The 23,222-nt window shown below is 45.1% G+C and overlaps 1 protein-coding gene across 1 annotated transcript in view; it reads left to right on the top strand.

The window, feature by feature from the left end:
* Positions 1-23,222, top strand: part of Fbxl13 (F-box and leucine rich repeat protein 13) — a 216,205-nt gene that overhangs the window by 156,622 nt on the left and 36,361 nt on the right. The window contains exons 13-17 of the mRNA XM_028890932.2: positions 201-299; positions 1,033-1,150; positions 1,237-1,399; positions 3,642-3,761; positions 4,697-4,823. Coding sequence (XP_028746765.1) covers positions 201-299; positions 1,033-1,150; positions 1,237-1,399; positions 3,642-3,761; positions 4,697-4,823 — 627 coding nt within the window. The remainder of the gene's footprint in view (positions 1-200; positions 300-1,032; positions 1,151-1,236; positions 1,400-3,641; positions 3,762-4,696; positions 4,824-23,222) is intronic.

Genomic DNA, 23,222 nt, shown 5'->3' with positions numbered 1-23,222 from the left:
TCTAGCATGTGAACTCTGGGGATTGAATCCAGGTTGTCTGGCTGCCAATAGCACCCTCCCTCACTGAGCTATCTCACCAGCACATGGTTTTAGCTTTAAAACATGCAAAAATTTCATGGCTGCCCTTGGTAATCCTTCCTTGCATTTCATGAGTGGCCCAGCTAATAAATTTTCCAATGATTTTCTCCTCTGTGATTCAGATCTCAGTGCAAGGCTTCAGGAACATTGCGAGCAGCTGCACAGGAATCATGCACCTGACCATCAATGACATGCCAACCCTTACAGACAACTGTGTAAAAGTAGGTAGTGAGAAAGAGCCTTTCCCTTGGTTTATATGAGTATGTATTCTAATGGCCTGGGCTGTGGAGAAATGGGAATTGACTTTCTATTTGAATTGATTAATAGCTAGAAAATCACTTAAATGTTTACACATACACACATGCATGCACCTTAAAAAACATTTGACAGGCTATAGACATGGTTCAGTGGTTAAAAGCACTGGCTGCTCTTCCAGATGACCTGGGCTTATTCCCAGCACCCACATGGCAGCTCACAACTGTCTGTAACTCCAGTTCCAGGGGACTCGACACCCTCACATAGGCATGCATGCAGGATAAACACCAATGCCTATTAAAAACAAACAAACAAACAAAAACATTTGAATGCTTAAATTACTTAATGATGTTATGGCCAAAGCACAATTGTAATTTTCCCTGTTAGTTATGACCCAGACCCATCTCTGCTTGGCTTAAATCTGATTCCCCCATGTCAAACTGCCAATTGACTTCTTCAGTATTTCATTTCCTCGTGTGTTCCCATGCTCTTGTAACATGATTTAATTTCATTTCTCTGCATTACTGAAACATGAGCACATGGATTTAATAAAATATGAAAACAGTCCTCTTTGTCTCAAAATTAGGAAAATGTAGTAGTATGTCTGTTTCTGAAGATCTTGAGGGGGAAATGACAGTATCCCCTCACTGTTGGTTCTCTGTAGTAGTTAGCCTGTCTCCATTTCTTCCTTTCCCAAAGGTATTGGTTGAGAAGTGTCCCCGTATTTCAACGGTGGTTTTCATTGGCTCGCCACACCTCTCTGATTGTGCTTTCAAAGCTCTTTCTTCCTGTAACCTCAAAAAGATCCGATTTGAAGGTCTGTGATATTAAATTTAACCTTATTTTTAAATTTTATTCCCTAGACATTTAAATATAGGACTTGTATTTTCTTCTTTTCAACAGGAAACAAAAGGATTACTGATGCATGCTTCAAATATATAGACAAGAATTATCCAGGTATCAATCACATTTACATGGTGGACTGCAAGGCACTAACAGACAGCAGCCTTAAGTCAATGTCAGTTTTGAAGCAATTGACCGTATTGAACTTGACCAATTGTGTAAGGTAAGAAATCATTCAGGGTGTGTCAACTCAGTGTTCAAGAAACATAGATTATCAGGGAGCCAGGTTCTCTCCACAATGTTAATGAGGGAATTAGGAAAGGCAGGGGTCCAAGTCTTACTGTGTAAGTTTTCTATTTTGACTGATAATTATATAATCATTTTTCCACTGCACATGTCATTTCTCATAATGCATCTGATTTTAATCATATGTATGCCCAATTATGCATAGACCCAAAATAGTAAACAGAGGATTTTCCCTAAAAGTTCATTGAAAACACAATTCTGCCTTATTGCATATACTCCCAAAACCTGTTGAGGTGGCCCCGCCTATTTTTCATTCTGGGTTTCTGTTTGAATGGAAACTGTCTAGGTTTGATTGTTGTTGGGGGAAAAGCAACTTACATTGTTTTTCAGAGAGAGGTGCACAAATAGCTCAGTGTGAGTGGGGTCTGGGGTTGCTAGGTACATTGTGTGCGGGGAGATATGTGTGCACACACGTGCGGGTAAAGGAGCTAGGCTAATTCAAGCTAAAGAGAGTCTCAGGTTACTACACTGTCCCCTGCTTCGAGTTCTCCCTTTGCAAACTCTCACTCCTGTTTTCTTGCCCACAGTGCTGTTTTTCTGCTTCCGTGTACAAATCTTTTTCCAGAGATATATTTCTCTGTCTTACACGTTGGGTGCTATATTTTCTTTTCTTGTTAATGAAAACATTACTCACTCCAGTCTGATGTTCACCAAGTTGATTGGGTTTGGACCCTCTGCTTCATCATGCCTCATTTCCCACCCCACCAGCCTCTGGACTGCATTCCTAGCTGCTGGTACAGCAGCCCAGGTATGTGGCTGGGTGAGATGCATCATGGGATTCACTAAACTAGTCCATTTGCTGGAACACTATGTTATGGTAGTTTTTAATGTCAACTTTGTCACAACCTAGAATCACCTGAAAGGAGTTTCAATTAAGGAATTGTCTATGTCACGTTGGCCTTCTCTGTGTGTATATAGGGGATGCCTTGTTAATTGACATGGAAAGACCCACCCTGAATGTGGGCAATACCATGCCCTGGTTTGGGGGTCCTGTGATGGCTAATCTCTAAGCTGTAAGATGTGGTAAATAAATGCTTTCCTCCTCAAGTTGGTTTTGGTTAGTGCTTTCTCACAGCAAAGGAAACCAGCACAGGCCTTGAGTAGTATGAGATGGAAAGCTAGTTGAGAGCAAGATACCCAGCAGGCAGCTCGGGTGCCTTGGGTAACCCTCAGCTTTCTCTGCTTTTGACTGGATGTGAAGTGACTATCTACTTTGAGTTCCTATCTTGACCTCCTTCAATGATGGACTGTCACCATAAACTGTAAGTCAAATACACCCTCCTTCTCAGAAGCTGATTGGCTCACAGCATTTCATTACAGCAGACAGGCAATCGCCTTTTACCTTTTCTGCTCTGCTCTTTGCAAATCTGACCAAATGGTGGGCACAAAGGGAGAGTGCAGCCATCTTGGATCGCCCTCAGTACTCTTCCTGTTTGCACACCCTCCTGTAGACTGGCTGTGTGTGAATGTTCTTCTGTGGCGTGAGCTGATACAATCCCCTGTCCTGTTTCACTGGCTGAAAGGCTTTCTAAGAATGGAACTGGTGGTCTTCAAGTGGAATTAGAAATAAAAACCACATTGGAAGAGAGAGGATGATGAGTCCACTGCTTCCTAAGTTAATGCAGGAGTAACACCACGGGGAGATGGTGCTGGCCCCGAAGGTACTTCTAACGAGGACAGGCTGAGGTCAAGGTCTCCTTCCAGATGCAAGTTTTCTCTGGTCTAGAGTTCCATAGGTCACCTCTTGTGTTTGTAGTCCAGCCTAGGTGACCTTGAACGCAATGGAAATCTATCTGGGATCTTGAGTCTTGCTTCTCCCTGTTCTAAAATTTGGCCTTAGCTTTTTGCATATCCTGTCAGGAATTTCTTAGCCTTCATACATTTTAAACTGGAAGAAAGAGAACATCTATGTTATTAATAGTCATGCCACCTAATTAAACAAGTGAACACAAATAACATGTTGTGAATATCCCTCCTATTACTATCATCTATCCATTTTTTGTTATATTATGAACTATGCAATCTTTTTTTTAATTTGACAAAATACCAGTATGTAGATATTTCCTACTTGGGAATATATTTGATGTAAAAACTGATGTTACCACCAGCCCACATGTTTGTAAATCAGATCATATGTGATGCTTCTTTCTTTTCTACAGGATTAGTGATATTGGCCTGAGGCAATTTCTTGATGGTCCTGCAAGTGTGAGGATAAGAGAGCTCAATTTGACTAACTGCTCCCTCCTGGGCGACGCCTCCATTGTTAGACTGTCAGAGCGGTAGGACAAAGGGGCACTCTGCATTCGAACATTGGCTGTAATAGGAGTGATCAGCGATAGACCTAAAAGCCAAGAGCCCACGCCCTTTTCATCACCTTAGGCACACCCAGAAGCTGGAATAGCCCTCAAGAATTGAGTCATTAGACTGAACTAACCTAATCTCATTGTACTGCTTCCTCTTATTGTTACCTAGGCTTGTTTCTGAATGGAGAGATGGATATGTAGATAGTGTGACTTCTGTGCACTTTCCAAGGATATTATCCCTAGTATAAACCTTGCTCCAGGTTTCCTGAGGGCTATTCTGGCTGATTGGTGTAATCTTGACCCTCCTGACTTGGTGATGGCCTTCCCTTCACTAAGGGAGGCTCAGCTCCTGTTACAAACCCCTGAGAGACAAGTGTAGAGCTCAGCCTTGACTGAGCTCTTGACTTATCACACTTGACTGTGATAAATGCTTTTCTTGCATTGTTATAAATTACTGTGTGAAACGAAATTAAAGAAAGCATCACATTCATCTACCTTCTGTCCCCCCAACTTTATAATGCCAAAATATTAGCCAGATGTGGTGACTCACACCCTGAAATCCCAGTACTTCAGAGGAGAGAGCACTCCTATGAGTTCCAGGCCAGCCTAGAACTACGTAAGAAGTTCCAGGCCAGCCTAGAACTACGTAAGGAGTTCCAGGCCAGCCTAGAACTACGTAAGGAGTTCCAGGCCAGCCTAGAACTACGTAAGGAGTTCCAGGCCAGCTTAAGGCATAGAATTAGACCCTGGATCAACCAGACAAAACAGCCGGCCTGTTTTCTGGCTTCCATTTAGGCTGGAAAAGGCAAATCCTTTCTTCTACACCACCTGTTCTCCCCAGTTTTTATGGAAGAACTGGCATTGCTGAGGGTCTGAGAGCTGAGGTTAACCTCCATGGCCTTTTCTTTCAGCTGCCCTAATTTACACTATTTGAGTTTACGAAACTGTGAACATTTGACTGACCTGGCAATTGAATGTATTTCCGGTATGCTATCATTGGTATCAATAGATCTTTCTGGAACACTCATCTCAAATGAGGTAAATAAAAAAATATAATGATATATATCATATATATACATATATATATATATATATACACATATTTTAAATAGTCTTCTTTTTTTGTAATATCATTTTCTGGTATGCAAGAAAATGGAGAGAACAATATTTTTCTTTCTTAAGTTATTAGATTACAAGTAGAAAATTTAGGAATATTGTTCCTAGAATAGTAATAAATGATGTTATTTGTAAATTGTCATGTTTCTTTGTTTAAAAAATCAGCAAAGTCTAGTATTTTGAGGAAAGGCACGGCAGACCAAGCAGTCTGAAATTGGTTTTGACCGTAGATGTTTGGTTGTGTGGCAATAATATGCTCTAGATGGCGGAGTATAACACTTCCCTGGGAACGTCACACCCTGTAAAGTGCTGCAGAGCTTTGAGATGGAAACTGAAGTCTAGGAAGAGCCCCAGGAGACTTGGATTTCCCCAATGCAGTTGATGCTGCTCTTCAAAGACCAAGGCCATCCTGCCACCCCAGCCCTGCCTCGTTTCCTCACCCATGGAGGAAGCTGCTGAGAGATGGGCACGTTCCCAAAGACCTTACCGGTATATGGTATACGTAAGCAGGAATTCCTTTCAAAATTTGATGTCATGGGAGAGAAAGGCAGCAGCCCTGAGGGCTCCACCCCCAGCTGCTTGCTAAATCCTTATTTAAAGACCAAAGCCAAGTGTCACCTGTCGGAGACCTTCTCTGAGAAGCCCTGCATTTGGAAAGCAAGCCCTGGAACTCCACACATCTCCAGCCCCAGGACATCATTAGCATGATCTGTTTCTCACTGCACCGCGGACATCCTTCCCCAGCCTTCAGCCAGCTGCTTTAGATGGAGGACATGCCCGCCGTTGGTCTGGGTTCCTTTCTTAGGAGCGCACCTAGGTCCGACCTTCACTCTGTAGGCCGGTCTCCTCCTTCTCTGGAGTGTCACATGCAGGGGGTGTGTGGAGCGGTTCCTTGTGGTGCAGGGGGGTGTGGAGCGGTTCCTTGTGGTGCAGTTCCTGTTTGGTCTTCTCTGCGGTGTCTTCTGTGCATGCAGGAATTGATGTCTGGGCAGATCTCCAATGTCTGTTTCACCTCAGCTCCAGGACCACTTCTCAGGGCTCCTCTGGATCCTGCTAGAGCATGGTGACCCTGTGAGGCTGTCTCAGGGCCACTGTCCCAGACAACCCCACAGACATTCTGCTTCCTCATCATGCAGTTGTTTGCACAGAGACCCACGCTTCAGCCTTCTCTTGCTTTTCTGCAGAGTGACTGACCTCAAGTAAGCTAGAGTCCAGTTGAGTTGCTTATAGTGAGACACTTGAGAGTGACTAGGAGGTCCATGAAGGGAAGGCCAGGGTTTCCTCCTCCTCCTTCACATTGCCATCACCTGTGTGTCCTGTATGCTCTAATTCCTTTGGAACATCCCTGCTATGGTCTCAGTTCCCTGGATTACCTTGACCTCTGAGCTCCAATAACATCATTTCTTCCCCTTGTCCCAGCACAGGACCATGAGTGATGGCTTCCATGGCTCTTAGTGTCTGGTTGTAACACCTACCCACTTACTTATCTTCTCAGTGTCTGTACCATCTACTCATCGAGTTCTCTGTTAACATTAACTCTCCTCTGGTTTTTAAATTTTATTTTTTGTGTATGGATATTTGTCTGTATATACATCTGTCCACCACGTAGATGCCTGGTGCCCACGGAAGCCAGAAGAGGGCACTGGATCTCCCAGGGCTGTTTGTGAACTGCCATGTAAGAACTGAACCTGGGTCCTCTGAAAGAGAACTCTTAACCACTAAGCCATCTCTCTAGCCCGTTTCCTTAGTTTTGAATACTTAGTGGTTGTTTGTTTCCTTGGATTGTAACAGATACAATAATGAACACAGAGAAACTCTGGTGTCTTTTTACTTCCACCAGATCTACAAGGAATGGTTGGGTTCCCTGACCTGTCCGGAGGCTCTGTCTTCCTCGGCAGCTGATCCGATCTGAGGTGGTCTAGACAGGCTCCCCATGATAAAGAATCCCCCAGCACCACATTCTTTTACTCCCTCTGGCTCTTCCCTCTTCTCCCCTCCTCTCCCTCCTGCTCTCCTGTCCTCTCTTCTCCTCCCTGCTCCCCTCCCTCCCCCTCCCTGCCCTTCCTTCCCTTCTGTCCTCTCTTCTCTCCACATGCCAGGAAAGGTCTGCTAAGTGAAGGCACAGTACAGTTTTTGTAAAACAGGGGGAGAGAGGGCTTGGCAGGTGCCCCACAGTGGGTGAGGGAGACATGCCATACAGACATGGTGGGCAGCAACCCGGGGGGCACAGCAGAAAATAACTCACACCATGCAGACACGGCACACACACGGAAAGTTTTATTAAGAGTGGGAGAGTGGAAGAAAGAGAAAACAGGCAGGGTCTGAAGAGAGGAGAAGAGGAAGAAAAAAGGAAAGAAAAGGAAGGAGGAGGTGGTGAGAGAGGAAGGGAGAGAGAAGGGGGAGGAGTTCCCTCTTAAAGGGGATTTTATGTAAGATGACATCAGGATGCTGGGCGGCCCCCGAGCGGTGGGCCTGAATGCTAACATTCCTCCCTATTTGATTATTATAAAAAGGTGAGTTATGGATAGCAAGGGGGGATGAAGGCACCAAATTCTCACCACTGCTTCCTCCTGATTTTAGGGCAAAGTGTGTGTGGGGGGAGGGGGAGTTGGGAGTTGGGGTCACGCACAGCGGGAGGTGTGAGTGAAGGAGCATTCAGTCAGCTGTCATCGTGGAGACCTCAGGCATCTGTTCCTTGAGGGAGCTGAGAAGGCAGGCCTCATGAGTGGGGCTAGCCATGGAGAGAGTGATAACTGATAGAAAGAATGGGATGGAGAAAAGGTGCCCTGGTTGTACAGAAGAGGCAAGAGTGGATGAGTCAGACACAAGAGCAGACATGCCCTTGAGTCTGGAGAGGTGGTACCAGCAGTGACGGTCCAGGAGCTCGGGAAATCGAGGGATGATGTGTTCCAGGAGTACAGGAGCCGTCACTTCTGCTGTTCCCCTGGAGTAGGGAGGGCATCCATCCTGTAAAGGTGTCAGTCAGAGGGAAGAGGTAACAGAACTTTTCATGAGTGAAGATGTGGTTGAAGTTAACCGGTCAGTATTTGCCTGGTTGGTGCAACGGTTAGTGGTGTATCTGGAGGGTCTTTGAAGGTCTGGCCTTGGCACAAGTCTGGCAGGAAAGGTGGATTTGTGCAGAAACCTGCAAGTATTTGTAAAACAACTGAAATAGATTTACATCTTGATGTCATAGCAAAAACTATGGCTTTGTGTTAAAAGGTATAAAAGGTATAAACATTTTTTAGGGCCTGGTTTCAGCCCAATCTCTAACCAGGGGAAATTTACTGAATGGAAGGGGTTGAGTGAGTGAAGGAGGAGGAGGGAGGCTTCCATACCCTCTCTAATGCTAGCCTGTCTCTAAAAGCTGGGACCAGTAAAGTCCATAGAAGTTTAAGGACTCCCAAGACCGTCTGTGGTCAGAGCTCTATCAGGTTATCAAAACTGCATTTACCAGTGTTAAAACTCTGAACCTCTGAAGTTATATCTGAAGCCAGTTTATCCTGTATCATGACGTCTGTGAATGAGGCACACCTGTCTGTACTTTTAATAGGAAACTTACTAATGAGCTGCCAAGGTGCTTGTAGCTTTGGGGTTGGGGTTGAGGGAAAGAGCGGTTAATTGTCAAAGATCCATTAATACCCTGGTCATCAAACACCATCAGATCTGAGACAGATAAGTAATGAGCATAAGTGAGACAGCTTTCCATCTTCACATAAACAAACCTTAAAGCACCTTCTTTTTATCTAATTTTATAATTTTTTTTTTTTTTGGTTTTTCGAGACAGGGTTTCTCTGTGTAGCTTTGCACCTTTCCTGGAACTCACTTGGTAGCCCAGGCTAGCCTTGAACTCACAGAGATCCTCCTGGCTCTGCCTCCCGAGTGCTGGGATTAAAGGCGTGCGCCACCACCGCCCGGCACCTTCTTTTTATCTAATTCACCAGGAGACTGAGAGCAGTCATTGCAAAGTGAGTTTATCCCTTTTTGAGTCTAGTAGCTAGGTGAGCTGTGTCTAGACTTCGTATCAGCTCTAGGAGAGTGAGGCCGTGGGTTTTACACAGAGAACTGGGCAGCAGCTGGAGCCTTGGTTGCTGCTGTTGAACTGACAAAGCCTGGTCATCAAATGGCATCAGAGATCTGAGAAGGACAAATTTTACCTGAGTTAGTGATTGAAAGTGACAGAGACTTACCTGCTGGCTACCTAGACAGCCACCCCAGGGTCCTCCATGGTCATTGAGGGCAGAGGTCTTGGGGCAGCAACATCAGTCTTCGGCTGCCAGTTCTAGGCCTGCCAGGCCTCAGAAGATCCGACAGTTGTGGGGTAGGAACTTGTGGGGAGGACCAGCCTTCCTTGTCTAGGCAAAAGTGAGGCAATGGGTCCCCAGAGTCCTGTTGTCCGTGGTCTGAAGAAGGCCCTGGCAGCAGTCGAGGCAAAAGGCAGTAGTTGAGGTGGAAGGCAGTTTTTGCTCAGTGGCTGGTGCTGCCACTCTGGAGCAAGTTCTGGGTGGAGGTTCTTCTGTGCCCATCCATCTTCTTTGGAGGAAATAGGGGTGCTTCCAGGAGCCACCATGTGCTCTATCATGAAAAGCTTTTTAATTAAACATTTTAAATGCCGTATTCTGCAGATCTCTGAGCATTTGAGGACTGTCTATCAGGTATGAATGACTGACTATCAACTTGTGTTCCCTACGGCTCCAATATGTTATCTGCTTTCATGAGACTAGGACTCACTGTCTCCTGAGAAGGCAAAGAAGAGTGACAGAGGAAAGATCCAGGGCCAAATGAGAACAGGAGAAAAGGGGCTTGTGAGTTGGGGTGTGGCCCAACTCTGAGAAAAGGGTCCTATCAAGGGACCAGAAACTCCATTATAGAATACATATCTTGTTTCTTAGATACCTTATTTATCAAACCTATGCCATTGTGTATTTAAATTCTCTAGAAACTTGGTGTTGAACACTTGGCAAAGATACAGGTGTAAATCTTTAAGTTAGCTTTTGTTAATCTGAATACACCTTTATAACTTTCAATTTCTATTATTACATAGAGTATATTCTAAACCAGACTTGAATCAAATATAGCTTTACACTTGTATCATCATACAAAAAGTCCATACCAGTCCAAAATATTTGAGGCTTGTTGTTATTTCACAACTGCAGTTTTGTCGTTATTGTGAATCTCAATGCAAACATCTGACATGCAGGTGGTCCTAGGCTACCCCTGTGAAAAAGGCTCAAAAGAAGCAAGATCATTATGGGGCTGGCTAAGGCAGACACCAGACACCAGGGTGGTTTCCTTGTTGCTGCTGCCTTTCTCTGTCATGGATCCACTTTTTCATCAGGGCCATGGAGTTTCTAATGACCCCTAAATAGTTAACATAAAAACAGCATTGCTATCCTAAGGCCTTGCATAGGTCCCCTTGTTGAAAGAATGATAACCAGGGGGACCAATTGAACAAATTTTAGGGGAAGGCCCCTTCTGTCTTGGAGAACTATTTCAGCTAGAGAGGAGAGCAATTCCTCTAAATGTGAAACAGGTTTTTCTAGGGCAGCGATATCTGTATCTACTGTCATTTTTAAGGCCCTGTAGTTCTGATCTTCAAGTACAGCCAGATTATAATCCTGAATGATTTATATAGAAATAATAATTTCTTAAGGCCATATAATACCTCTTGAGTTTTGCATAAAGAAAGTCAAGTGTCTTATCTTATTGCAGAACCATTTTAGTTAATAAATCTATCAATTGACAGCTCTGAGCCCAGTTTCCTAGTATGTCAATGGGTATTATAGTAGACATTGTGTCCCCTATGCCAGGGAGTTTCACTTTGACTTAGCCTTTTTAGCCTGTTTTGGGGCAGGGACGATGTACTCTCTTTTATAGTCACTACAAGCTGAAATGGCATATAGATGATCCGGGCCCAGGAAGACTGAAAGGCTAGTCAAAGGGAAGGAAGGAATTTAGGCGATGGGGTATTTGTCAGAAGTATGTGGTTATCTGACCCAGCTGTAGAGACAAGGAACAGTCACATTGGCTAGGCTGGTACATATTAGCCTTTAGCAAGTCCAGAGCCATCGTTGTTTGGAGTGGGTTGCAGTCAGCAACCAGTGCTTGGATATGTTTGCCAGTCAAATGGAAACCTGTTGAGACAAGTTCAAAGTAGGAACAGAAGTTAAAATTTATGAACTTATTTGGAACGTTCAGGCTCATAGTTTTAGTAATTGGGAAGGGGAGGAGTTCCAAGACAAAGAGAGAGAAAAATACCATCTTCAGGAATAAACAGGTGGGGAAAACTCAGGCTGTACTTATCTGGAGTCCTTTTGACCTCTGTTAAGTAGATCCAAATTTTATGACTTCTTTTGATCCTCTGAACTTTATATGAATTTTTATTTTACAAAAGGATATAAAAGTTTTAGATATATTAGTATTAGCAATCAGTATTAAAATTCAGATAATAGAAAAAGCAGTTAATGGATATCTGTAGAAGAGCAGTAGACTCTTACCTATAAGTTTATATTTAGAAGACAGCCAAGGAAAATCTAAAGTCTTGAGCTTGTGACTCAAACAGTATCAGAATTCTGTTAATGTTAAACTCTGAACTTTTGAAATCTTAATATAACAATTATATAGTAGGAAAAATTAATCTGAAGCATTTAAATCATCTATTTATATTTTTGTAACTAGTATTTATATCTTAAATCATTTTTGAGACCCTCAAATCTTGCATAGACTTTTTTTTTTGATATATATTTTTTATTTTACAATATCATTCAGTTCTACATATCAGCCATGGGTTCCCCTATTCTCCCCCTCCCACGCCCTCCCCTTACCCCCAGCCCACCCTCCATTCCCACCTCCTCCAGGACAAGTCTTCCCCCGAGGACTGTGATCAACTTGGTAGACTCAGTCCAGGGAGGTCCAGTCCCTTCCTCCCAGACTAAGCCAAGTGTCCCTGCATAAGTTCCAGGTTTCAGACAGCCAACTCATGGAATGAGCACAGGACTTGGTCCCACTGCCTAGATGCCTCCCAAACTGATCAAGCCAATCAACTGTCTCACCTATTCAGAGGGCCTGATCCAGCTGGGAGCCCCTCAGCCTTTGGTTCATAGTTCATGTGTTTCCATTCATTTGCCTATTTTTTTTCAATAATTGAGTAAAACTGAAATTTATTATATGCCACAGTCGTCCTAGGGACCTCCATGCTATATATATAGCCTCTATGGTTCTATGGGTTGTGGTCTGATTGTTCATTTTATATCTAGAATCCACCAATGAGTGAGTACATACCATAACTGTCTTTCTGGGTTTGGGTTACCTCACTCAGGATGATTTTTTCTAGTTCCATCCATTTGCCTGCAAATTTCATGCTTTCATTGTTTTTCTCTGCTGAGTAGTACTCCATTGTGTATATGTACCACATTTTTTCCATCCATTCTTCCGTTGATGGGCATCTAGGTTGTTTCCAGGTTCTGGCTATTACAAATAGTGCTGCTATGAACATAGCTGAGCATGTATCTTTATGGTATGAATCAGCATTCTTTGGGTATATGCCCAAGAGTGGGATGGCTGGGTCTTGAGGTAGTTCGATTCCTAATTTTCTGAGAAACCGCCATACTGATTTCCACAGTGGTTGTACAAGTTTACATTCCCACCAACAGTGGAGGAGTGTTCCCTTTGCTCCACATCCTCTCCAACATTGACTGTCATTGGTGTTTTTGATCTTAGCCATTCTAACAGGTGTAAGGTGGTATCTCAGAGTCGTTTTGATTTGCATTTCTCTGATGATTAAGGATGTTGAGCATTTCTTTAAATGTCTTTCAGCCATTTGTAGTTCTTGTTTTGTGAATTCTCTGTTTAGCTCTTTAGCCCCATTTTTTAATTGGACTGTTCAGTGCTTTGATGTCTAGTTTCTTGAGTTCTTTATATATTGTGGAGATCAATCCTCTGTCAGATGTGGGGTTGGTGAAGATCTTTTCCCAATCTGTTGGCTGTCTTTTTGTCTTATTGACTGTGTCTTTTGCCCTGCAAAAGCTTCTCAGTTTCGAGAGGTCCCATTTATTAATGGTTGTGCTCAGGGTCTGTGCTGTCGGTGTTTTATTTAGGAAATGGTCTCTGGTGCCAATGCGTTCAAGAGTGCTTCCTATTTTCTTTTCTATTAAGTTTAGTGTAACTGGATTTATGTTTAGGTCTTTGATCCACTTGGACTTGAGTTTTGTGCATGGTGACAGATATGGATCTATTTGTAATCTTTTACATATTGACATCCAGTTATGCCAGCACCATTTGTTGAAGATACTTTCTTTGTTCCATTGTATAGTTTTGGCTCCTTTGTCAAAAACCAGGTGTTCATATGTGCATGGATTAATGTCAGGGTCTTCAATTTGATTCCATTGGTCCGTATGTCGGTTTTTATACCAGTACCAAGCTGTTTTTATTACTATAGCTCTATAAATCTTGCATAGACTTTTATATCTTAGAAAATTTTTTAATCAAGAGACTTAGTAGCTTTAGAAAAGTCAGGCTTGATTTTTATATAAAAATGAGCTGACAAGTTGGCCATAGCCTTACAAATTTAAATATCTTAAAAACTGTTCTTAAGAAAAGGTTTAAAATTTCTCAAATATCTTCCTGTAATATCAAAAATAAAGTACCCTCTTATTTTAAGAGGGAGAAAACACCAAGCTCTAATAGTGCAAACAATTCCAAAGTTTAATATCTGGACTGTTGTGTTTTTCTTCTTCCTGTCACTGTGCCAGGGCTCAGACTGACAGAGTGACATAGAGGAGACTTTTAAATAAGCATGCCTGGGTCTAGTGAGGGAAGAGCCATAACCCAACCCTGGAGGCAGCATAGGGCAATTTTAACCTTGTCTGTATCCAAGAGACATTTGGAAGGCGGAGCCGCTGGTAAACGAGAAAGCAGATTTGTTACAGGCAGAAAAGAGCAGGGAGTGAGGTCCTGGTATGATGTGGATAAGTGGGCCCTGTCAGGGTGTGCCACTAAACAAGCACACCACATGCAACAGAAGTTAAGTGAGAGAGAAGAGGCAAGAGATGAGCTATCATACAGAAATCTATCCAATTTACGCAGTCATCCTTACTAAAGATGGTGGTGGAGTCCTATGACTCTTTTTAACCTTAGTCAAAATGGCACCTGCCAATGTGTTCTGACCTCATCAAATATGGTGGTGACCTGACCTGTCTGTCTTTGACCTCAGTCAAGATGGCGCCTGCCCATGTGGTCACATGGGGTTTTGTTTTGTTTTTTAAACAAGACAAATAGAGCATATATGGAACATATAAAATCAAGCATTCAAAAATCAGTCAGAAACACATTCATGTGGCCATCTCAGTCACACATTTCCATACATACATATGAAATAGACTTTTTTAACAGAATGGACAAAACTTCCTGGGAAACTTTCACACTTCTTGTACCTGAGGGAGAAGGTACAGGAGGCGGCGATGGCGGCTGGCAGCAGCGGGGAGTGAGAACGCAAATCAGCGGTGGCCCCAGGAGGAAGGAGGAGTTGGGACATAGAGAAGCAGCTGGCCCTGCAGACTGAAAGCAGAGCAGTCAAGCCCAGGTCTTCCAATTCTGCCAGCCTCGAGAGTGGGGGAGCAGACAGAGACACAACAGAAGAACAAGACAGACCAAGCCGTGGATAGGTTGGGGGGTGTGGTGGTGCCAGCAGCAGGTGGAAGGGAGGGAGGGAGGAAGGGATGGGGTCTATTGGATCACTGGTGGAAGTTGCAAAGTTGCGGGGTATGGGACCAAGTCTGTGAAGGCAGATAAGTTTAGAAGCCGTTGAATAGGGTATTAAGCGTAGAGATTTGGCGGTAGACTTAATGTCCACAGTGATGCAGAATGATTAGGACTCAAGCTGCTGAGCGATTCCTCAAACACAGAGCAGGGGGCCCAAGGAAGCTGAGTCCGAGAGATGAGATGGCACAGGCTGCTGCAGTGTTCTGTCAGAGAACAGGGAGCAAAGAGTGCTGGGCCAGAGAGACACGAGGTTGCCTGGTACCCAGACTTATGAATGGGGCAGAGAGGTGAGAAACCATAGTCAAGACAAGACGACTCGTAACTCATGGAAAATGGCCCGAAGAGGGGCCTTACCAATTATACCACTGTTGGATGAAGTGCGTGTTGAAGGTTCCAGGGGTCCTAGTGTGTCTCGGACTGCCAGCAGGCAGGAGAAAGTGCCAAGAGGGCCTCTGCCAGCATGGCACCAATTTTGTGAAATGGCAGGAGAGAGGCCTTGGTGGGTGGAGCCAAGGTGCCCCACAACAGGTGAGGGAGACATGCAATGCAGACACAGGGCATGGACCAGGGGCAACGGTGGAAAGTCACACCGTGCAGACACGGCCCTGTGTGGACAGCTTTATTAAGGGAGGGGGTTAGAAACAGAAAACGGGCAGGGTCTGAGGAGAGGAGAAGAAGAGAAAGAAAAGGAAGCGAGGAGGTGTGCACTACCTCGTGGTGAGAGAGAGAAGGGGGAGGGTGCTTTGTCAGGGTGCTGGGCGGGTCCCCAAGGACAGTCTGCATGCTAACAACAGTGACTAAATGGGTCTTTAGCATTTAGAGGGAACTCAGTTTTAATTTCCAAAGACCATGTGTTAAAATTTTACTTACCAAGAGCAAGTGAAAAACTTAAGAATGTGGTCTGACGCTCTGTTCTCTTTATTTTTATTTCCCCTGAAGAAAGCCTGTCAGCTGTAGAGCTGTCCATGTGCCAAACTAAAAATAACACTAAATGGTTGAAAATCTTCTGAAGTTTTTTTCTTCCTCTGTGTCAAACTCGTCTAAAAGGCAAGTGGTTGACGAGGACTGTTGTACCCATTTCTCGAAAACCCCAGACACCAAGGAGCCGGTTTCGATGCAAGCACATAAGGGTGATTTTATTCAGGTTCAACCTAGGCCACCGAATGGCAGGTGGAAGGAAATGTGGCGGCAGCCACGAGCCCAGGTTAGAGGGTTTTTATAGGAAAAACCACAAGTCGGGAATTGGTAACTTGGGGTTGGGTATAGAGGATATGGGGCAAGGTGATTTTTTTAAACTATTGGTCTAGACCTTGGGCAAAACCACATTTGAAACCATTGGGTTAGACTTTTGGAGGGGAACCACAACCAGGTGAACAGGATTATCTGGACTGCTCAGCAGGATTATCTAGATATCTTCAAGGGCCATAAACTGCAGACAGGATGTCCGCAGGAGCATTCTGCTCTGTATCCTTTGGAGTTGTCATGGCACACTCCTGAGGTCCTTCCTGGAACTGAGTACAGCAGGTGGCCTGAGATGGTGGCCCTTTCCCTAAGCTGGAGCCTGTAAACAGGACAAGGGTACAGCAGTTGTGGGAGCTAACTCAGCCGAGCTCAGGTGAGTCGATGTCACCTGTGTCAGAGCAGGTGACACCGTCCTGGACTGCAGGTCTGGTCGAGGGTACACTAGCCTGCACCCTGGCACTCAGAATTCCAATCCTGGATGCTACAGATATTCATCAGAGGTGAAATGTGACCAGTTGTGCCTTTGGACAAAGTTCGTTTTCTATTAATATAATCCATTTTAAATTCTCCTGAGTAAGTTTTCAGTTAGAATTTCACTAGTACTCAGTTAACACGTATTTGTTGTGACTTTGTGTCTGGTGCTAGGGACACCAGCCCTGGCCCCTCCTCCGAGCACTTACATTCTGTGAGGCCATATTGTAAGGCTCAAAGGGTATAGGACATGAGGAAAGAGAGGCCTCCTGTGGCTCAGAGTGTGTGGGAATGTCTCAATTTCTATGCAGAGGAGAAAGGGCATGTGAGCAGGGACAGGCAGACAAGGCCATGGGGGGTTAGTATTGGGGGAATCAGGCCAGCTGCACGTGTGGCTGTGGCTTGATTCTGAGAAGAGTATCAAGGGATGCTCTGTGTGTGGCAGACAGAGGCCAGGTATCTCTAGTCATCTTTAATCTTCTATAACTTTGTAAACATCTAACCAAATTATGTCCTTAATTTAATTTGGATTACTTGGGTATAACTTTATCTCCGAGTATATAAAAAGGTTTCTACTAGTTAGAAGAGCTATACTTTCCCGAAGACCACAGGACCCATAACTGGGGCAGCCCAGGCCACTGCTGCAGCTGCCTCGGTCACTGCCATGCTTGCTGTTTAAAGGAAAAATGAGTCAGAGCAGTGTTCCAGACGGGCTCCTCAGACAGTGGTTTATGAAGACTCTTTCATTTGCACAAATTTAAAAGAATTTTCATGAGTCCTAGACTGTGAGTGCTTTTTCAGTGGGAAACCTGCTAGAACGCCCCACAAACTGAGATCTCTAGGACTGAGAACTGGTTCCTTCTGCTGCTTCCTAGACCCTTCGGGAACAGCAGGCCTTGATATGTACGTGTGGGATGAAGAACACGTGGTTGGTGATGTGGTTTCTAACAAGAAGCCCTGTTCTCTGCAGCTTCAGTTGAAAGAGAAGATGTGGGTTATTTTAATGTAGTCTGGCAGACAGGCACAATGACGTCCTAATTTGGCCTATTCAGCATAGTACAAAGAAATGCATGCTTGTTCAAGGAACTCCATGCAGTTGAGTCTTGCTGGAATGTACCGTGAAAGGGGTGTTGAAGGAAACCTAATGCTGTGCTGAGAAGTATCGACTTGAACCACAGTAGCACTTGGAGCAGTCACAGGTGCCCCCCCTCCGCCCCCCACCCTCCACCCCCGCGCGCGCCACATTAAGTGGATCCTTGGGAAGCTGGAAAGGGGGTGCCTTAGTCACTGTTCAATTGCTGTGAAGAGACACCATGACCATGGCAATTCTTATAAAGGATATATTTAATTGGGGCTGGCTTACAGTTTCAGAGCTTTAGTCTAGTATCGTCATGGTGGGAGCATCACACCTGGTGGGAGCATCACACCTGGTGCTGGAGCAGGAGCTGAGAACTAGATCCTGATCTGGGGGTTGTGGGGGAGAGGGCTGGCATGGGCTTTTGAAACATCAGAGCCCACCTTCAGTGACACTTCCTCCAACAAGGGCACACCTCCTAATCCTTTCAAACAGTCCCAGTCCCTGGTGACCAAGTATAGGAGCCTGTAGGGGCCATTCTCATTCAAACCACCACAGTGGGTGTTTAGGAGAAGGACTATGGGAACAGAACCAATTAGTGTTTTAGGAATTAAAGGAAAAGGAGTCCTTGAACCAGTCTAGAGCTAGTATGGAAAGGACTCTAAACAATATTTGGTAGGTGTAGGTAAAACTGAAAGATGTTGGTGATTGACCAGTTGTAGAACAGGAAGATTTATACATGTGTTTGGGATGCAGGTTCTGTAAACATGTCCTGGGATGTGGGATCTGTAAACTTGGCCTGGGATGCAGGATCTGTACATATGCACCTGGGATGCAGGATCTGTAAACATTCACCTGGGATGCAGGATCTGTACAGATGTGCCTGGGATGCAGGTTCTTTATACATGTGCCTGGATAGGTAATTAGGGGATCTTGACAGAGCTAGATGGCCTGTTAATATTTTGAGATAATTTTTCTATAATAAGCATTGGTCACACTGTCCATAATGACAGAAAATCACTTCTCTATCTAGATAATATCAAATGGGTTTTTATGTTTCCTCCCTCCCTCCCCCCTCCCCTCCCCTCTCCTCCCCTCTGCTCCCCCTCCCTCCCTTCCTTGCATGCTTGCTTAATGTTTTTTTCAGTGCCAGGGAGTAAACTGAGGGCCTGGTTCAGGCCAAGCAAGCTCTCTAGCTCCATCAAGTTACACTCCAACCCTCTTTTTATTTTTCATTTTGAGGCAGGGTCTCACTGGATTTCCCAGGCTGGCCTTGAGCTCACCTCGTAGCCTTGACATTTGAGGCTCCTGCTCCAGGCTCCTGAAGAGCTGTGGTATAGGCACACACCGCCAGGCCTGGTGATACATTCTTTCTTTAGGAAAACAAACTGTGCGGTGAGGTAAGTCCAGCTGTTAGGGAAGTGTTGTTCAGTTCCTGATGTCCCTTTACAGTGCCGCTTCCTTGTGCTTGTTACCTACTTAGATACCTTCTTAAAACTTTTGGAAGACACAAATCATTTTCAACCAGAATTGCACAAAATCCAGATCTAATTCAATCCACTTTCCATGTTAATTTGAATTGTAAGCCACAGGCTATCTAGTTTAAGATATTTTTAATCAAAACAAAGGCCAACAACATGACTACGATGAAGTATTTTACTGACTGCTGTCTCCCAAAGCCTAAGCAGCAGGTGGCCTGTGCTCTTGGGTGTGTGTGTGTGTGTGTGTGTGTGTGTGTGTGTGTGTGTGTGTGCACTGCTCCTTCTGCTGTCCCCCTTGCAGCTTCCTCACACCTTCGACCTCTGTTCCAGAGGCACCGACCCACCTGTCTCCCCAAATGTACCGCGTTCGTTCTTCATCTGCATAAACAATTCCCCCTGTCAGCCATGTCTCCCCTTCCTTGCCCACCCAATCCACTCTGATATGTCTTTAAGTTTCAGCTCTGAGTGGCTCTGTGGACACTTTTGAGTAGGCTTGTTACAGAGTTGTTAGGTCAGAGCCTGGGCCCTGGCAGCCCCCAAGAAGCCATGCTTGGCCACCATTCACAATAGGCCAATTACACCAACAAGTAAGTGTGAAAAGCAGAAAAAGGAAATTTATTCAATTTGTCTGCATTGGGAGGACGAGTAACCAAGAAGTACAATGACATCCCCTACCCTACTCCCAAGTCCATTTTCAGGGTCCTGACATGAGGTTTAGGTTTAAATGAAGGGCCAGAGGTGAATAGTTAACATGTCTGGTTGGGGTGTGGTCCCCACCACCATTGTTCATGCTGTGGCCTCTTCTGCAAAACCATCCACCAAGTTGTCAGGACTGTGTGAACTCTTGTCCAGGAGATAAGCTCCCACTGCAGTAGACATCAGGGCCCCCGCCTTTCCGGGGGAAATTCCAGTTCTACAGGATGCATTGTCTGGGTAGTCTGATAGAATATCTTCCTTCTTGCCCAGGATGGCTAGAGGCTTAGGACTTCCTCCACATTCCCACTGAGTAGTCTCTAGGCCTCAGTCAAAGACAACTGTTCTGAGCTGTAGCTGAGGGCCATGTCTGGGTCTATGGTCCTACCTCAGCTGGGTTCTGTGTTGATGTCTGTGGCCTGTGTCACCTCAGGGTGTCATAGAAACAATGCATGATGAAATCAGAGGGCCACACTGAGCCAGCCCCGACCTCTGCTGGCCCTGCCCCTACCTGGACACCACATCAGGAGAGCTGGCCACTACCCTCACAGGAGAGCTGGCCCCCACACTCAGTGCCCCAGCCCTCATCATGGGAGAGGGAGAACTGACCCTAATGGCATGGGCCTAGGGGACCTGGCTTCACTCTCTCACCTAAGGCAGGCAGCCCCAGTGGCCTGGAATGACCAGCTGGAAAAGTCTTTGACTTTCCAGGTCATAGCTTTTGTCATAGCAGCTGAATTCCACACATTTTCCTGCAGCCTGCAGCAAAATTCTCAAAGATTCAGTAAAGAAATTATGTTAAAAGACAATTGGCCCATTATTCTTAATATTTGTTCTAAGCCCCCTTCCTATGCACTCTAGGCTCTGGGAGGCTAGAGGCTGGGCCATCTCATCTTTAAGCTGCCTGGTACTAATGCCTACTTCATAGGAAGCACAGGATGTTTTATCCATGAGCGAGTGAGTGAATGGATCTGGCACCATTTCCTTTCTCCACCAAGCACTCAAGGCTTCTTTAAATTCCACCTTTTCTCAGCAATGCTCTGAGCCAGCGTGGGAGTACTCACAGCTGCATGTCTTCATCTGATGACATGCTGCTGGAGACCACCCATCAGCATGGAACACACACAAATAAAGCTCAAGGTTCAGGGACACACAACCTTCCAAACAGGAAACCCGGAATTCACTTGGGACTCGGGATATAGGAAAAGATGAGCGTTAAAAGGAAGCAGAGAACTCAGCGACAAATGAATTGGCCTTGAATTTTCAAAAACAGAACAAGAAGCCAGCTGTGACTTCCACAGGGAGACGGGCCTCTCGTCCTTCTCTCCAGCCAGGATAGGATGTAAATTTGCAGATCCTGTGACCGGTAACCTGGGTTTCTCTCACAGAGGTCACAGGGCCTTGTCTCCTATGACCAGTGAAGTGCCCACTAAATCTATAAAGAGAAGTAGGGGCGCTGTCTGCCATTCCCTCAGAGAATCCTGGGCAGAACCTCTCTCCTCCGCCCTGGAGGGGGTACTGCCATGAGCCCAGCTAGCAGAGATGCTGGTCTTCCCATATAGTCTACATTTCTAAGTGCTGGGCAGAGTCTGTGTCCCTTCAGGCCTTCTCATTGTCAATCAGTCAAAAAGGCTGATAACATCTCACAAAGAAGTTACCTCAGAGCTGTCTGTAGTGGCTCAAGCTTTAGTTTCAGCAATTTAGGAGGTTGAGGCAGAAAGATTGCCATGAGTTTGAGGCTAGCCTGTGTTACATAGTGAGTTCCAGGGAAACTTGAGTTACAATGTAAGACAGTCTCAGAGAGAGAGAGGAAAAAAAAAAAGCAACTAAAAGTAATATGATCACATGATTAATACTAACAATGAAGTGAGTAGAAGCAAAAAAAAAATTAGTTGAGGGGTAAGTCTCTTTCTAAAATCGTAATTTCTAATTAGACTATAGAAGGGAAAGTAGTTTGGCAGTTTGTACAGGGTGGTGTTATGGCTTCAGGAGGAGGCTTGCTGAGATGGTGCACAGTCCAAGAACAAGTTTGATTCACTATTGCGAATAGACTGCAAGTAGTACCAGGAAAAAGAAATCCTTCTCAGTTCAAACAATTGAAAAGAAAGTGTATTCCAGTCATGAATCGGAGAGTGTCAGCAAAACAAGAGCTAATCAACACAGTCCACACAGCAGGGCCGGGGAGATGACCCAAGTTCAGATCCTAGAACTGTGTACAAGACAAGGTGCCACATGTCTGTAAGCCCAGCTCTGGGGTGTCAGGGCATGACAACCTCTGGGACTGGCTGGCTAGCCAGTCTAATCAGCAAGCTCCAGCTTCCAGAAAAAGACCTTGTCTCAGAAAATAAGGTGGAGAGCAACTGAGGAGACAGCTGCCATCAACCTCTGACCACACACACAGACGCAGACACACACAATCATTATTACACTAGCTCCCCATTCATCCAACAAGTATTATTTATTCACTATCAACTGTCTGTCAGTTCTGAAGTACTAAACAGAAAGGTGCAGCCCTATGTCGAGGTACAACCCAGTGTCAAACCAAGAGGAAAATAGGGCCAGGTGATTACAAGTTATGAACAGCACGCTTTAGAGCGTCCTCGCTGGTGTCCCCACTGATGCTACCACACTGTGAGAACTTGGGCGAGTGTGTCTCCATTTCCTTCCTTTTCAAGCAATGATTGTAATGCTGCCTGTTTCCCTGTACTCTGGTGACCAACAGAGCGAGAACATAAGCAATGGGAGCCACACGCAGCTCTGCATGCAGAGTCCGTCCGGCCCCAGAGGAGGTCTCTTACAGAACGGCAGCTGCTACAATGGCAGGGAGCAGATAGCTACCGACAGATAGCTGGGAGTGGAGAGTGGGAAATGCTGTGGGGAGTGTTGAGAGTCATCCCAGGCAGTACTCGGGATTTTTATTTGTCCAGGTGTAGGCATAATAGGTCTCACTAATCAGGAAAAGAACCTAGGAGAGAGGTGGAGACTTGGAGGCAAGATTCCAAATTCTGTTTTGGACATATTTGATCCCAGTTACCATGGGCTCCTTTGGTACCAGATGACAAAAAATAGACAGAAGACAGACACTTGCCTGATTTTTGGAATATCTGCTGTTGCTTTGTTTGGCTTTGCTGTTTTCCTTGGGTTGTCTGGAGTTCCAGGATTTATATGCATTCAAATTCCAGAATATCAAAGCAGGAGAGTTACCAAGTGTTTTCTTTATCTTCAGCACTGGGAAGTGGGGCTTCCTGCATTTTCACTTGAGGGTTCTTTCAGACTCCGTGTTCTTCTACACCCTCGTAGAGGCTTCTCAGTCATCCTAGACTTCTTGCTACCCGGTCCATTTTATTTCAGAGTTCACATTCAGTGAGATTATATGTAACTACCAAACTTTCTGTGTTACACAGATTTCCCCTGCAGGGAAGCCCCCATGGGCAAGGCCATGAAAGCACAGCTGAGGAGGGGCAAAGTTCTTAAAGGAAGTTCTTTTAACAGATCCTGACCAGCTAGCAGACCAGAAGGAAGAGCTCATGAAAGCCCACGGCTTCCCGGTGTGCTACCAGACTTCTGAAAGTCATGTGCTGCTTTGAGGTACTTAGGGCA

The sequence above is a fragment of the Peromyscus leucopus genome, chromosome 3 (genome assembly GCF_004664715.2).
Source record: "Peromyscus leucopus breed LL Stock chromosome 3, UCI_PerLeu_2.1, whole genome shotgun sequence".
In the NCBI taxonomy this organism is placed as follows: Eukaryota; Metazoa; Chordata; class Mammalia; order Rodentia; family Cricetidae; genus Peromyscus; species Peromyscus leucopus.
Note: the sequence above shows the minus strand (reverse complement) of the source record. Positions and strands in the feature narration are given on the sequence as shown.